At 30.8% G+C, this 16,087-nt stretch overlaps 2 protein-coding genes across 3 annotated transcripts; both read right to left on the bottom strand.

Moving 5' to 3' along the window:
• Window positions 1-1,192: 1,192 nt before the first annotated feature.
• On the bottom strand, window positions 1,193-7,275 carry LOC134276185 (uncharacterized). Of its 2 annotated transcripts, XM_062758473.1 has the most exons (16): window positions 7,005-7,275; window positions 6,825-6,925; window positions 5,694-5,816; window positions 5,298-5,411; window positions 4,956-5,033; window positions 4,559-4,683; window positions 4,372-4,458; window positions 4,196-4,288; window positions 3,775-3,888; window positions 3,305-3,515; window positions 2,629-2,787; window positions 2,440-2,525; window positions 2,275-2,345; window positions 2,024-2,115; window positions 1,576-1,885; window positions 1,193-1,332 (listed from the first exon to the last, which is right to left on the bottom strand). In XM_062758473.1, the coding sequence occupies exons 2-16, from the start codon at window positions 6,901-6,903 to the stop codon at window positions 1,248-1,250; spliced, it is 1,827 nt and encodes a 608-aa protein (XP_062614457.1). In that variant the 5' UTR covers window positions 6,904-6,925; window positions 7,005-7,275; the 3' UTR covers window positions 1,193-1,247. The 2 variants fall into 2 exon arrangements, with proteins under 2 accessions (XP_062614457.1, XP_062614449.1); XM_062758465.1 differs by lacking the exon at window positions 7,005-7,275 and having other exon boundaries at window positions 6,825-6,998.
• Window positions 7,276-8,647: 1,372 nt separating this feature from the next.
• LOC134276121 (uncharacterized) lies at window positions 8,648-14,161 on the bottom strand. Its single transcript, XM_062758397.1, has 12 exons — window positions 14,131-14,161; window positions 13,566-13,688; window positions 13,292-13,405; window positions 12,879-12,956; window positions 12,687-12,790; window positions 12,358-12,574; window positions 11,588-11,743; window positions 11,325-11,366; window positions 10,820-10,857; window positions 10,637-10,707; window positions 9,768-9,874; window positions 8,648-9,660 (listed from the first exon to the last, which is right to left on the bottom strand). The coding sequence occupies exons 1-12, from the start codon at window positions 14,159-14,161 to the stop codon at window positions 9,311-9,313; spliced, it is 1,431 nt and encodes a 476-aa protein (XP_062614381.1). The 3' UTR covers window positions 8,648-9,310.
• Between the last annotated feature and the right edge of the window lie 1,926 nt (window positions 14,162-16,087).

The raw sequence follows: 16,087 nt of genomic DNA, 5'->3' as shown, positions 1-16,087 counted from the left end.
ACTGCTTGAAAGCACTGAAAACATGGTGCTGAACAAACTTTTTTCCTAGACTGGAAGTTGTAAACTGTTCAATTTCTGGCAAAAACACAATTTGAAACATGCTTAGGATTAGGATTTCCTTTTGACCAAGTCCTTAAACATTCTGCAAAAGTTGCATTTGAATTTAAATTTTTTGTACTTTTACCATAATAACTGTTTCTCATTTACTATGGTTAATGTGTCAGAATTATCTATTTTAAGTTTTTTAAAAAATTTTGTTGCCATGGTTCAAGAAAACAAACAATTTCTGTGACATCTTTCAAGAATTATAAATCATCTACTGTTACTTTTTTAGCATGACTTCATGCATTTTCATGAATAAAAATGAATAAAAATATTGCATTTTTTGTTTACAAATAAGCAAGAATATTCATGAATGCAATGGTTCATGAATTTTATTCATTCATGAACATTGGCCTAAAAAATTCATCAAATTATTCATGATTAGTTCATGAAGAAATGAACTTATTATTGGAAGTCTTGAAATGATGAATCTTTTATGACTCTTCATGAATTATTCATAAAAAAAATATTCATGAATATTCATCAATTTTCTTTCATGAATAAAAATGCATGATTTGAAAATGTCCAAAAATAAGTTCATAGGATCTTCATGAACATTTCATGAATAAAATATGAAAAATTCAAGGAATTCATGAATTATTCATGATCTCTCGCAGGGGAAGTATTGAATTTACTTATTTCATTCTCAATACAGTATATGATAGTGTCACTTTTTTAAATAAAAAAAAATTTGAACACACATTACTACTGTTTACTTCAGAGGAGAAAATACACTCTTACAAAATGTGCATTTAATTATGTCCATCTTTTAAAATGTTAACAATGCATGATTTGATAACAGATTTTATTATGTACATGTATGTAGTAATAAATAACTTGAAATTTAGTTTTTACATCCAAGGGCAGGTCATTCAATCTAGCTTTAACCCCCCCCCCATGAATAACAACTCTTTATATGCAGTGTAGAGATGATTCTTCAACAAGTTAAATAAAATCAAGATTTCAATTACACAAGGCTCTCAAATTAAATATAAAATTAGGGTATGTTTTAAAGTCACAAAAGTATTATTGCTCAAAAGGTTTATCACTCTGCATGCAGATAAATTGATTGATTTAGTCAGGCAAGCTTTTTAAAAAGCTGTTACTTGTATTATAATATGTTTACATGCGATGCATGAATTCTTTTAGGAATTTTCAAAAACTTGGATGTCCATTGTTTCTCCGGTTGTCAAATTTATCTGTATATTCTTTCCCAACACAACTCTGTAACTACGTAAAAAAATTAATTTGTAAACTCACAAAAATGTAAATTATACAAGCTTGCCTATGAGAAGGCTAGAAGACATTATTTCTCTAAAATTATTATTATAAAGAATATATTTTTAAATGAAATATGTCGGAACACTGACTTGAAACTGTATTTTTTCATTACAACATTGGAATTTGGATTCTCTCTCTCTGCGATATCATAAAGTAATTTTTAAATCATAAATAAAGCTTTGAAATACTTACACGCTGTCATCCATTTCAACAACTACGGTAGAATTCGGATTTCTTTTCCATGATTTCCATATTTTGTCATTTATTTTTTTCGGATATGGATTCCATTTCTCAGTCTTATCTTTCCACATCCACTGGCTTAATGCTATTGGTCCATCTGATTCTAAATCTGTAGAGCATTCATCCTCTACACTGTCATTTTTGAAATATTTTCCTTTAGGGTATTTTAAGGAATTTGAAGAAAGACTTGATAAGTGATTTCTATCCGATTGGCTGCATTCAAATGATGTTGATTTTGAGCCTTCGTATGAACTAGAATCTTCTGACAAGATTGAAATAAAAAACAAATAGGTCGATTACTTTATATTTAAACAGAATATTTGAAATCTATTATTGTATGTTGTTAAAGTAACTTTAAAGATGTTCCTCATTGAAAAAAAAATAGAAAAAAGATTGTTACTGAAATTGTATATTTTTTCTTTCTGTGTTTTTGGCTGCGATGATTTGCTTTCCTCTTGTAAATATTTCTCAGTCTCTTGTGAAAATGGATCACTAAAAATATGTGTCGTCAAGAGTGTGGTAACATTAAAATAATGACCATGAATAACTTTTTTTCCGAAAAAAAATCGAATTATTTTATTTCTTGATAAGTAACATTATATTGTAATGAAAAAATATTCTCTTTTCAAAAATGGATTTCAATTTATTTACCATATCTGTAGATCAAATTTCTCTTTATAACCAAATCTATAATTAGAAACACTTCCATTTGACCACTTGACCTGAAACAGAAGACATAGAAAATCACTTAATATGAAAGTTGGTCTTCTTTTTAAACCAACAAACAAACGTTAGCAAATTTTATTTTAAACGTACATTGACTGTTGCATTACTTCTGACTCTTATAACTGATCCAATGTTTCCTTCTCCGCCATCTTGATTATCCCACTCCCAGTCTGGACCTATTGCAAAGCGTTGAAAAATAAGTATTATATTTGAAAATGACACGAAATAATGACGCAAAGCATGAAAAAATTCAATTATGCATGTAAAACATAAAATTACCTCTTTTAACTAGACAACCTGTTCCAATCGGTTCGTTTTCTTCAAGAACTCTAGGAATATTGCACGGTATGACGTCATACACATTTTTCATGTCATGCCTTGGCCCGTATCTGTAAACATTCTTTCCTCCTACGTCCCATTCTACTCTCAACCAACCCTCTGTAATAAACAAACTAATTTAACCATTTTGTATACAATAGCACATATAATATAAATGCAAGGAGCAAATCAAGCACTCTAACGATACATTTATAAGTATATTTATATAAATGAATAATTAGATCATAAAAAGGAATTTGAATATTGCGTACCTCCTATTTTACATTTTTATTCAACACATGTACACTGCCATTCCTTTGAAACTCAAGCATCTTTTTAATGTCAACTTAAGAGTACTTTTGTGTACAATTAGAATGTTTTTTAAACAAAATACAGTAATTTTGCAAATTACATTGTACCAGTGACAAGGTAAGTAAATTTCCGAGCTCTATTTGTGTAGGAAAAACAGCTGTCAATGATATGACAAAAGCCTGAACTTAAATTTATCGTGGGGAATGGTTGTGCAAATGACATTAAAAAAAAACAAACATACAATATACCACGAAGTGTTTCACTACGACAGTTGATGCGCAACGTGGCTAAATACGCCATATTTGTTTAATGCAATAATATTTACCTCTTGAATATCCTATAACGGTACCAGGACCATGACTATCTTGATTTTTCCACTGCCAATCCGGGCCTCGTTTTACCCTGACTCCTAGATCTGGCATACATGGATCCCTTTTCTCTAAGTCTCCTCCTTCTCTGCCATCACTGTCCTCATCTTCTTCAGACGGTTCTGATGTATATAAGGATTTCTTCGTCCATAGTTCAAATATATCGTCCTGGAGAAAAAAAATAAAATTTTGTGATGAATGACTTAACTTTGACGACAAATTAATTATTCAATTTTTGCTAATTAAAACAGCATTATAAAAAATCAAATTTTGTAATGATACATTTTCTAGCTTTGCTGTTTTTCCCAAACTGATAACACTGTTTTTGTTGAGAAAGAAGACTTCTTGTTGAAAATTCCAAGACAATCTGTACATGCATTAATTAAGTTGGAACATGTTACATGTATGTGAAAAAAATCAATTGTACCTTATCCATTTCGGTGAAATTATTCCCAGGGATTGTCATCGAAATAATTGAAGATAATGCATCCCTATCCGTCACATGATACTGTGACAATGATGATAATAATGCCGCTGTTCTCTGTGTGAAAAATGGATTATATGGTAAAAGAAATCACAAAAAATATTGTTCAAAGTAGTGAAACATATTAACAGATCGAAAATGAAAACTAAATTATATATATAAATGTAAAATCAATCCGATGAAAAGTTTTTTTTTATAAAAGCTTATACATCTATATTTTCTAATTATATAAAACAATCATTTTACCAAACAAAGACGTTATACACATATTTAGGTACGTTACTGTTATAACGAAACTGAAGAGTTTGAAAATCAATGTTAAAAAAGTTTATTTTCAAGATGAACATGTAATGGATATAAATACCACATTCTTTGAATATCTTGAAAATTGCAAGGCTTCATAAGGAAAAACTATCTTTCCTCCTCTGGACTCAGCACACATGAATTCTAACAACAGCTAAAATTAACGAATGTTTGCATTAACGTCTAAAAAAAAGTATCAGAATGGTTAAATTCAGAAGGAAAAAAGAATACTTTTACCATATCTGGATTCTTGCCCAAAGGTATGCAAAAAATTGGATGACGCCTTCCAACTTGACGAGCAAACAGTTGAAGGTTGTTTTTGGCCTAAAATATTAACCGTCTTTCATTAATGCTGAGTATATGTACTACATGATAATTGATGTAACTGAATGTGAATAACTGATTATCAGTCATATCTATTTACGTCCTCAGTTTCCTGAAGATCGGAGTCGTCTGCTTCACTGATTATCTGAAAAGGAGTCGGTCGACCATCAGACATGAGAATAACTCGGGGCCGAATTTGAAACTCTTGCATCCTTGACGTATGACCTAAAAAAGAAAAAAAATTAGCAAATTCATCCCCACTAAAAAACTTTATAGATAAAAAGTATCTCCCGAGAAACATTGTCATAAACTACGTTTCGGCAGACCTATTTCGTGCGATTCATAATTAACCACAAATGCCTAGTTCATAACAGACAATGCTACCACTAGTAGATAATATTTAATTCGTTCTTTTTATATGTGAATGCATTTCTTTCTACTTCTAATAACCGATAAAAGCGAAAGGGAGTCATGTTAAGAAATGATAAAAGCATTACTTGCTCCATTATGAGTTGATTCAAGGCAAAGTATAAATGCCGCCATCAATGGAGATAGCCCGCCATATTCAACATCATCTAATATAGGGCAAATCAAGTGATCTTATTTATTTTTGTAATAAAAAATTACTCAGATAAAAAGAAAACAACAGAAACATGAGCAATAAAACTAAAGCAAATTTTCAAATTATTTATAAAAATACTTTTATTTCTATTTTTATTGACATGTAATTAACAAATGCATTGAAAAAAGAACACAACATCGTATAGATTTACATGTATCTATAAACCAACAGTTACACAAATATGCTTTAAAATGATTGACTGAACTAATTGTTTTACCCAAACATTTAGATACAGCAGAATACTGGTTAGAGAAATAACGTTGGAACCTAGTGTTTTTGCCACATATAATAACAGCAACGTTTTCATCTTCCTCTGGTTGGTTTTCATACCCTAGAAAAGCAAAGCGTCATAGAAATGTTTTGGTAGGTCTGAAACAAAATATGCAAAACATATAATGTGAAATCATCAATCTTAGTGGGAGAAGCAATGTTTGGGGATTTCTTTGGTCGTCTCACCCAGAATATACAGCCCTAAGAAGGTAAATTTAATTAGCAATTAATTCAATGAATCTATCCTATAAAGGTCCCCACGAACAAATAAAACTGCTTGCTCATGAAATTACCTCAGGAATCAAAAGGATTCCACAATTGTACAAGCATTTAACTCTCTCACCTGTTATAATTGTACGAAACGTGTCCTTCATTTCATTGAATCCCTCCTCTCCAAGACTTGATGGCGTGTCGAGTATGAAGATATTGCATGGTCCCTTACCATGTTGGTGTCTCAGTTCACGGTCTTAATCAGAAAAAAAATTAAATTAAAACTTGTCTATTTTAAATTCATATCCCAAATTAAATCTATTTTTTAAAATAAAGGTGTTGCTCGTGTGCACCGATGTTTCTTTAAAGCAAAAAAATATCATTAATTTTGCAAAGATCGTCCAATTAATTTAAATAAAACAATATTTTATGCATATTGACATGTACTCTGATATGTTCACTGCATGTAAATTTCTAGTCAGTCTCAAAGGGAACACTTGTACCTTTCAGCTATGTACATGTATCCTGTATTGTTTCATGTAAGGTGATCCCCCTTAATGATTTGTTTTACGTTTTACTTTATGTCATTCAATTAAATGACATAATTGACGAAACTGCATATCTGTGTTTGGTTATGTTTTACTGCACTATTAGGCTGATATTTCTCATAGAAGGCATAAATCCTTATGTGCTATAGAAGTACATGAAGTGGTTTTAACTCTTCAGTAATTTTGAAATAACTTTTGGAAAAATCTTTCCTGTTATTCGGTCTCTTAATTATACTTAAATAAAATAAAATATAGACATAACCTAAACTAACACAAATACCTCGTAAAGTGCAAAAACTCAATAGAAATAATACAAATCGAGATGAGAGCAAACACGGGTATAGTGATCCCGATTGTAGCTACAGGTTTTACAAATCTTATGAGACAAATAGAAAGTTTAAAAAATAATTTAGAAAATACCCTTGACAACAAATTCTCAAAGACTGGTTTGAATCTCCTTTTGCTTTTTTTCTTAAAAAAAAAGCAAATTATAATTAATTGACTTTAATTTGTCAAGGAATACAAAGTATACATGAGTATATATATACATGTAATATATAATATTACACGATGAAATGTTTGTGTTACAGTTCTATAAATATCTGGTGAGAAATTTAAGAAGATATCATTGTTTTGAAAGCTATACTTTCATTATTAAGTAAATCCTTTAGTAACGAATTTGTTCCAAAACCAAAATATCACAAGGAAGAACTTACTTATTTTAGCATCGATCAGTCCTTGCTCCCTCCAGTATTTTAATGCTCTCTCGAAGCCTAAGTTCATCCTTTCAAGCATAACACAGTCATGTATAGTTTATCTATTGTAAAGAAAATATAAAATGTTATCTTTATTTACTTTTTCAAAACTCTTTTTAGAATACTTTCATACTAAACTACCTCAATGACGTCTCTCCATTAGTATCTGATAGAAAGTCACGTATGTTTCTCTTCCTCTTTTAATTGGTGACTTCCTACAATGTTGCTGGGTTTTTAAACTCTTAAACCTACCAATGGAAAAAGAGATGGCAAACAATGTAATCAACCTTTGTATTAGTTTGCAATAAAATATAAACTGTTGATTTTAAACAAATTCTTTGTACATCAGGTGAAAAAACTCATGAAATATGTATTTGATATTTCACAAACATCTAAAGTCAACTGCGTGGCGCAGTGGTTAGGGCGTCTGCTTTAGCTTCGCGAAGTAAGGCGTTCATCCACAGAATTCCACAGTGGGACGTGGAGACCAGTCCTTCGGATAAGCTTAAGACTCTATAAACCGAGGTCCCGTGTCGCTGCAGGTGTTGGCAGGAAATGCCGGCATATCTGAGTGAAAAATTCTAAACAACTTACAAACAAACAAAGACATTCCCGTGGTCCATAAAGCTCTCAGTAAGTATAAACAAAATTAAAAATAAATAAAAAACAACCCTCAATGGAGTTTTAGAAAAGAACGTGATTTGCTATCGAGGATTTAATGCAATCAACAATTTCCCTGATCTAAAATAAGTCAATAATTATTATCTGGGTCATGATTTATGGTCATATTTGAATCATGAGACATGTTTAAAATTATTTACTAGCAGATGCTCGGAGATTTGCATTCCTATTGTGTTTGAACAGAAAAAATGTAGTCACTCTCTTTTCGACGTATCATATATAAATCAAATTATGCCCCCGGTATTACTGTAATAAAACAGGAAATGAAGTTGTTTATTCATGTTTGATTATTTTGACATTGTGATTTCAAATTTCTTTAATGAAAGTAGATCGAATTAAAGATGGGTGGAAATGATAGACTTGTTAGACCTTCCTTATTTTGATAACTAAAGTTATGTTTAGTTTTAATCCGATTTAAACTATCGTATGAAATATATAATTATGTATATATCAATTTAATTACACATAATTTAAATTTGATCAATTAAATATACACATAACATCCAAGCTTGATTTATCACAAGTCTTTATAATGTACTCAGGACTCCATTATGAGCATGGATTGCCCACTGAGCTGAATCGGCATGCATATGGTTTCATTTGCACCAGTTTTGCATAAAGACCAGATGTATGCTTTATAATGGAGTAAGGTAGTTCACCTCTTTTTTTGTTGTGTTTCTTCGGTTAACTAAGTTAAGAATGCCTTTCTCATCAACTGTTGTTAAATTTCTTGAACATTAAATATAAATGTCAAAATGAGATAATATTCCTTTTAAATCTTTCTGAGAGTGTATAGTTTTATAAAATTATCAATATATGCTTTTACAAAGCTTTCTTTATGCTTTATATAGCTGTATAGGAAATATAGTTTACGATAACCTTGCGGTATTTTGAAGATTGGAATTTGATATTTTAAAAGAAATCCTGCTTGTATGATTGTATGATTGTATATTTCAACATTTGATACCAGAATACATGTTATTATCTTTACACCGTTCGACAAGACTTAATCCACAGAAAATTTAAAAAAAATCATAATGCAAGTCTTTTGTAATTGTTCCGTTTTATTATTATTTATTTTAATGCAATTTTAGTGTTTATTTCTTGACAACCAAATAATGCATGCATAACTTTCAAACGTCATTCTTCACAAGTTTTACTTCCATTTTTTCCCTTGTAATCAAGTTAATCTGCATATTCTTTGCAAAAACCACTCTGTACCTATAAAACAAACGACGAAGAAGATATAAATATGTAAGATCTGAAAATATATTTTAAAGCTGAAAACGATTCGTAAAAAAATGTTTCCGCCATTTTTGTTCGGATTCTCGCTATATCTGCAGACCCCTATATAAAGGACAGGACTTAAACACCTTTCAGTGTAATCAGTCGACATCGGTGTAGACGGAATTATGTTATACAGCTCACGGAAGCGACAATAATAAAGTAATTACTTCGTCTAATCCTGGAAAGTAAGACACCAAAGAAACTTACAAGTAGAGTTATACAGGTCAGTGCAGTATACAAACAAACACAGATACATGTAACTGCAATAAATGTAAACAAAGGTAATGCAAGATAACCAGCACGAACATGGGTCGCCAATCTACACCGATACCAGTGACAATAAAGCAGTTAGGTGATACGAATCTGAAGAGTATACTCTTGTGTGTGTTGATGTATCGTAGATAATGATATCGAAAATGGCGTATACCTATTTACGAGTCGTGTTCAGCTTTAACTGAACGGAAATTTATTATCCAAAACTAATACAGGTAATACAAAGCAAACATTCTATCATAAGGATGAACATAAAAATCATCATTTAATGTGATGACAACGGTTGAGGTTGGGTTTCTCTTAAAATTCTTCATCAATTTTTCATTTATTCTCCTTGAATAATGATTCCATATGCCATTGTTATCCTTCCATAACCAGTGATCACAATAAAGAGATGGGACTGTGACGTCAGAATAATCTAGGTCCAAATCTGATTCATCGTCAGTTTCAACCCTGTCATTTTTGAAATATGTCCCTTTTGAAGTTTTAAGAAACGTTTCCACATTAGTTTCACTTTCAATTTTTAATATCTCTTTCCCTGATCTTTGAGTATCTGCTAAAATAATATATCAAACTGCATAAATGGTACATCATTTGCATTCGATAACTTTTTGGGTAGGAGTAAAGAAGTATAAATAATAACTGAATTTGGTTTCAATATACCTGTTGGAATTTCAGTATAAATATTTTGCATAGTCTCTGGCAGTTTTGAGGAAGCGCATCTTTGTTGATCCTCTAAAAATCTGTTTGCGTCTGCTGAGAAAGGCTCGCTAAAAAATTGTAAAATTATCATATTTTTATTTTAAGGCAAATGTGTCTTAAACACGGATAACATCAAGATATTATAGTCAATCTTGTAATAAACTGCTAAATGTTCGTTTACATTTACATGATTATTAATTTATTTATAATCGACCCTAAATTGGCTATTTAGCTTATCAAATTAGATAGAGGCAATTTACATAATACTCCAAATCTACGTGTAGATACATGTACAAAATCTCTCTATATCGAAAAAATATAAATACGTATACAATTTGGCTCAATAAACTATTTGGAGATTACGAAGAGTATTCAAGCTGAAAAGTCCATTAAACAATACAAAATGGGAACAGAGTAAACACACATTCCAAAACATCAAAGGTGAGATCGGGTACCATGGAGGAGTGAGCAGTGCTTACACCTGCCATGTGCTCCTTGTCTTGATTGAGAAGAAACGGAAACATTAAGTGCGTAAATCATGGCCAAACAATAAGTATGAATAATGTATGTCAGCATTTGATTTAATGATAAACTGTGGTTGCTGACAAGGTCATTGTATCGACCCCGAAAGATACAACTTACGAAATGATCTTACGAAATGATGACTTAAAACAAGACTGTTGGTATTCTTGTTTTTACATCTTGTTTGTCGACAACTTGCTTCTGTTTGTAAATTTTTCATACGTAGAGCATGCTCTTGCGTATCGAATCAATTTAGAAATATAAACCCTGTATTATAATACAATTTTTATATGTATATAAATAATTACTATATAGAAAGGTCAAATTCACCACCAAATCCAAATCGATAGTTATTTTTAGAACCATTCTGCCAACGAACCTATTTTTTGTAATTGAAAAGAATTTTTTTTTAAATTCATATTGACAAAAAAGCGTAATAGTTCTATAGATCTGGAAAACCTAGGTGCCGATGATTAGCAAGATGGATTTACCTCAACAATTCCATTAGGGGATGCCTTATACACCGAACCTACAGTGCAGGGAAATAATTTTGTTACAGCATCAATGCTGATTTTGGTGCTTCCTATGCTTGCTGATTTTGATGCTTCCTTTGCTTGCTGAATTTGATGCTAGTTATCCTTATCCTGATCCTGGTTTGATCTTTATCCTGATGCTGGTTTGAAACAAGGTCAATGCTAGTAATGCTACCGGAAGTAGGATTATCCTGCCGGAAGTGGATAATTCAAAAACAGCATCGCTATTTTAAGCCATTAAAAATAATTTTTGGAGTAATTTTTATTTGTAATTTGTATTAAATGACTTTCCTTTATCTGTTTTCATTTTGGTCAATGCTAGTTTTATCCTTTGCTTGCTGATGCTGATCCAAGTAATGCTGTTTTTTTAAATGCTGATGCTGATACTAGTTCTATCCTGATCCTACTTATGCTGATCCTGATGCTGGTTTATGTAACAAAATTAGTTCCCTGCACTGTATACTTCCTTGACCGCCATCTTGATCACCATATTTCCAGTCCGGACCTACATATATTTTTAGAAGAATTTTATACGTAAATTTGAAAGTCATTTTTTATGTAAATTATGTCTCTATTATTTTCCATCAGAAATATGCTCATTCAGATGATAACTGTATGTGCATATCCTTTTTTATTCATATATGATATATTCTGGTGAGCTTGAGATAAAAGATATATTTGTTTAAACATGTTTAACATTTTAAAACCAGTTAATAAAGCACATACCTCTATATACCAAGCACCCAGTGGCTATAAGCTCATTCTCTAATATCCTAGGTACATCGCATACGATGACGTCATATTTATATTCCTGTTCAATGGATGATCCATATCTACACTTATCCACAGAATCTCCATCCCAGTGGACAATCAACCATCCAACTATTGGTTTCAAGGAGTACAAGAGATACATACATAATTATTATTATAACAGTAACTTGATCCTTCGGGCTGATATGGGGCCATTCGTGCAGATATGAAATATGATATATATCTTAATATGAAATATTCTCTATTTACTAAATACTTAAGAAAATATGTATAATGGGAAAAAAGGCACATATAAAAGAAAAGAAAAGAAATGCAAATATTATTGCTAAACTTGAGTTAATTCAATATTTTGCATGACATAATCATATTAAAAAATGATTTTTGGTAACTTGAGATCGTAACATTTGAAGAAGAAATTCAATCGTAATCATGTACAGTGCTAAATACGTAGTGAGAATTTTTAAATATAAGTTTAAATTTGAAAAAAAACCTTTAGCATACATAATTTAAGAGGACTTTAAGCAGAATATTTTTTATTTTACAAATTATCCAAAGAATTGAAATATTATCAAACTTCTTTGTGGAACTGCCTATACATGTATTGTATTTTTGCGTATGCAAACATATGTACAAAACATCTGCATCACACTATGTTTAAACTGACTATAAATTTAAATATCACTCTAAGGGATGAAGATAAAACCCAGGACACTTTGTGAACTTACCATCTTTAGAATGCTCAATCACAGTCCCAATGATATGTCTCTCCATAGTACCCAAATGACCGCCCGGACTCCTTCTCACTCTACTGCCAAGCGGGGGCATACGAGGGTCCCACTCTATGAGTGAATTCATATCTTTTTTGCTGTTGATAGACTCTTCTTCACTCTGATCCATTGGTTTAAATAGGGACATTTTTGTACAAATTTCAAAAATATCCTCCTATACAAAACGAAGATATCGCAAGAATGTTTTGATAAAACAAATGTTGGATGATTCATCACATATTTGTATGACTTGGAAAAGAAAAGAAGCACAGAATAATTATAATCACAACTTCCTCCATATGGTTCACTAAGGTGAAGTCGGTTGGCCTTCCAGCCGAAATTACAATGAACCGGGGATGCACATAAAATCTTCCCATCACCCTCGTATGTCCTTAAAATCAGTAAATAGATATCAATGGTCTACGAATCTGTTAATACGAAGTAATAATCTGAAAGGTGCAAAATAAACTAGTACTAACCTGCTCTTTTAAGAACACCTCCTAAAGATAGGATAAAGGCCGCGGTAAGGGGACACGGTCCGCCATATTCAACGTCATCTAAAAAGAATTAAGGTTTTCCATTGAATGAAAGTTACCAGGTATATTTGGAGAGAAAAAAGCAAGAGTATTCACTGTTTTCTCAAATTTTTATAATCTTTATTATAGTTTTTCGGGTCTTTTTATATATATAAGGAAAATAAAAAAGAACATTTATAAACTCCTTCCTCGGAAAAATCACATTTGAACAAATGTGCCAAAATATAGGATAAAAAATGTCTCTAAACACTGTGTTTAATGTAAAGTTATGTGTAAATGACACCATTATTTTATTTCTTTGTTTTCCCTTGAAAGCAAAAAGGCCAACTGCCTGGGCTTTGTATTTCTGTTCATACCTATACAATGTTTTATCTGGTCATAATTATTAGAATAGTAGTGTATAAATGTTGTTGCCCTTCCACATATCACCACAGCTACATTTTCATCCATTTCAGAGTATCTGGCATATTCTGAAATATAAATAATTCGGGCACATAATTTGATCTGAGGTTATGTCAGATAAATCTATGAATCTTGTATATTTTTAAAGCATTTTTGTTTTCCTTTCCAAAGAAATGAATATTTGTTTTGGTTTTAGGTAGAAATTTAGAGACAGAAATGTAAAACTACCATCCATGATAGTACAAAATGTATCTTTCATCTGTATAGGGCCATCTTGTCCCATATTTGACGATGTATCTAATATAAAAACATTGCATGGTCCTCTTCCTTGATTATGTCTTCGTTCACTATCTAAAAAATAGTCATAAAGATGCTAATTATGTCAAGTTATGTTAGAAGTTAGATTTATCGATTATAGTTATAAAATGGTACCGAGCTATGTGCAGTGCTGCTGACAAATGTATACGTATTACGTATTAAATTGAGAAAAGTAAAATTTAAAATTAAAAGTGAATAAACATTCAGAAACACGATTATAAGTATTCATATAGCATTGAATTAAAAATGATAAAATTTATTTTTCGTCGCCTCTGACTCGGCCTGTTGAAACCAATGTTCTTTAGCGTTCTGCAAGGCACAATCCAGAGACTCTACATAATCACTAGAACAATCAGAGAAAACATTCTTTTATTTTAATATATTGTGTTCATGCATTATGTTTCAAACTACTAAGTATACAATACTTAGAATTTATAATGCAGCAATATAATTGTATTTTAAAATTCACACTTACAGAAATGACATCCTCTCTGTTTACATAACATTTCTATTTAATTGCAAGAATTATTTCCCTGTCGCTCGTTTGTGTGAATTATCTTCCTGCTTTTTAATATTGCTTCAGAGATTTATTTGGAATATTTATAATTATAAGCCATACAATTAACAGTGTTATACAACTAATGAAAACCTAGCCCAATAACATAAAATTAAAGAATCGGTCTGAGAAGTCACTTCGTTTTGTACATTGTCAAATTGAAAAAATGTGTCTAGAGGATTCATAATGCTTTATTGTTTCTAGCAAAGAATTACCTTTGCTCCCTTTTTGTGCATACGAAATGATGTATTGTTTGTATAAAATGAAATAACGTGTTATATATGCTTGAAAAAAGTCAGCTCGCAGCTGTATTATATGTTTAAAATATGTTTTGGTTATCACTGACCAGGATCAAGGGAAATTCCAAATACAGAAAGTGAAGTAGAATGGAAAACGTACAATTTCAACTACATATTCAGAAAAAAATTATATGAAGTTCAGAAGTATTGATCAGATATGTCCTCTATGAATCATTTCCTCCCCCAAATATTTAGAAAGGTTGAATGCATCTTGGGATCTGGGTTTTTCTATTGGTTATTTCTCTTGATTATATTCAATCATATTTGAACCTTAGTCTTTTTCCGCTAACTGCATTTTCCAAGAAGGTGTAAGTTACATGTATGTACCTAGGTACATGTACGACCTTCATAAATCTTGATACTTTTTCTATTATTTACTTGCTCTTTGGATTTCAAGGAATCAAGACATTCCTTCATTAAGATATCACAAATGAATGATATGAATGTGAAGCCTCCTTTTTCTGATGTATTTTGTTTTCATTACATATGTTGTGCCCGTTTGCAAAATCTTTTGAAAACTATATGTGCCATATTTGAAAGAAATTGTGTAAACTTGTTAATAATTAAGGTTGTTAAATTTGACAATTTATTGTAAAAGTTAAAGTTCTGAAAGTACATGTATTTGTCCTGATTTACCGTAGAGGCGACGTGAATATTTGTTGACTACCAATGGCACCTTCTTCTGTGTACTTTTGGCAAAACCGATATGGCATGTACTCCAGTACTTCAGTACTTCATTTTCAAACTTTAAAGTGCTTAGACCAATCGGTATTATGTAAGCTTATATTTTATATTTTTTTGTTTATGTATTTGTATGTATAACATTTTTGAAAGATTAGGAATATATATATATTTGTTATTGTCTTTTGTTTTTATTTGTAAAGCTTAAGGTAGGACACAATAGATAGGCCAATTTTTTCCTCAAATTCAATTTTTCTGAAACTTTGATATTTTGTTCTAGGATACAAAATCTCTCTTTATACATGAAATTATAGAAATTCAACCACACATTTTTAGCCCATATAGTCTGAATATGGCCTATCAGACCCCTATAAGAAGAGTGTGAAATCATACATTCGACTTGAAAATGAACCTTATTTTAGAATTATTAATTGATCTATTGCAATTTTGTGTAATAAAGATAACCTTTTTTGTTACTTTAAATCAGTAAGTCATATTGGAAAATTTGAGTAAAACATTAAGTAAAAATGTAACATATACATAGCGTCCGAATTGAAAATTCACATGTAAATATCCGACAGATTAAGTTTTCTTAAGAGAAAATGCATAATTCAATTTTTATAAAAAAAAAATTAAGAGAATAATTTAAATGGGTCCTAGAATAAAGTGTATAAAAATAAAGAAAATTGAACAAGTGGTTTCAGATATTTTGGCGATTAAAAAAGATTTCAATGGCAATAAAAAACTAAAACTAAAAAAACTAAAAGGTTCAGCAGATGACTTCACAATATTTGGCCTTTGACCTCTTGATATGACCTTGACCTTTGTAGTACATGTACATCAAGAATGGAAACTCCTTAAACTTGTAACCAAATATCAGCCCTCTACTATTTACT

This window comes from Saccostrea cucullata, unplaced genomic scaffold, assembly GCF_032062105.1.
Source record: "Saccostrea cucullata isolate Sc308-1 unplaced genomic scaffold, CSIRO_AGI_Scuc_v1 ctg11150, whole genome shotgun sequence".
NCBI classification, from domain to species: domain Eukaryota; kingdom Metazoa; phylum Mollusca; class Bivalvia; order Ostreida; family Ostreidae; genus Saccostrea; species Saccostrea cuccullata.
This window is presented reverse-complemented; position numbering and strand designations above follow the sequence as displayed.

What these genes read in the sequence shown, in the direction of transcription:
- LOC134276121 (XM_062758397.1), bottom strand. Translation starts at nt 14,161, where the DNA reads ATGTTATGTAAACAGAGAGGATGTCATTTCT. An exon ending in TGAACCATATGGAGGAAGTT is followed by an intron (nt 12,575 to 12,686) that starts GTGATTATAATT and finishes CGTTTTGTATAG; the next exon opens with GAGGATATTTTTGAAATTTG. An exon ending in TGGGTGCTTGGTATATAGAG is followed by an intron (nt 11,367 to 11,587) that starts GTATGTGCTTTA and finishes AAATATATGTAG; the next exon opens with GTCCGGACTGGAAATATGGT.
- LOC134276185 (XM_062758473.1), bottom strand. Translation starts at nt 6,903, where the DNA reads ATGCTTGAAAGGATGAACTTAGGCTTCGAGAGAGCATTAAAATACTGG. An exon ending in ATTTCACCGAAATGGATAAG is followed by an intron (nt 3,516 to 3,774) that starts GTACAATTGATT and finishes TTTTTTCTCCAG; the next exon opens with GACGATATATTTGAACTATG. An exon ending in AAATTTGATCTACAGATATG is followed by an intron (nt 2,116 to 2,274) that starts GTAAATAAATTG and finishes ACATATTTTTAG; the next exon opens with TGATCCATTTTCACAAGAGA.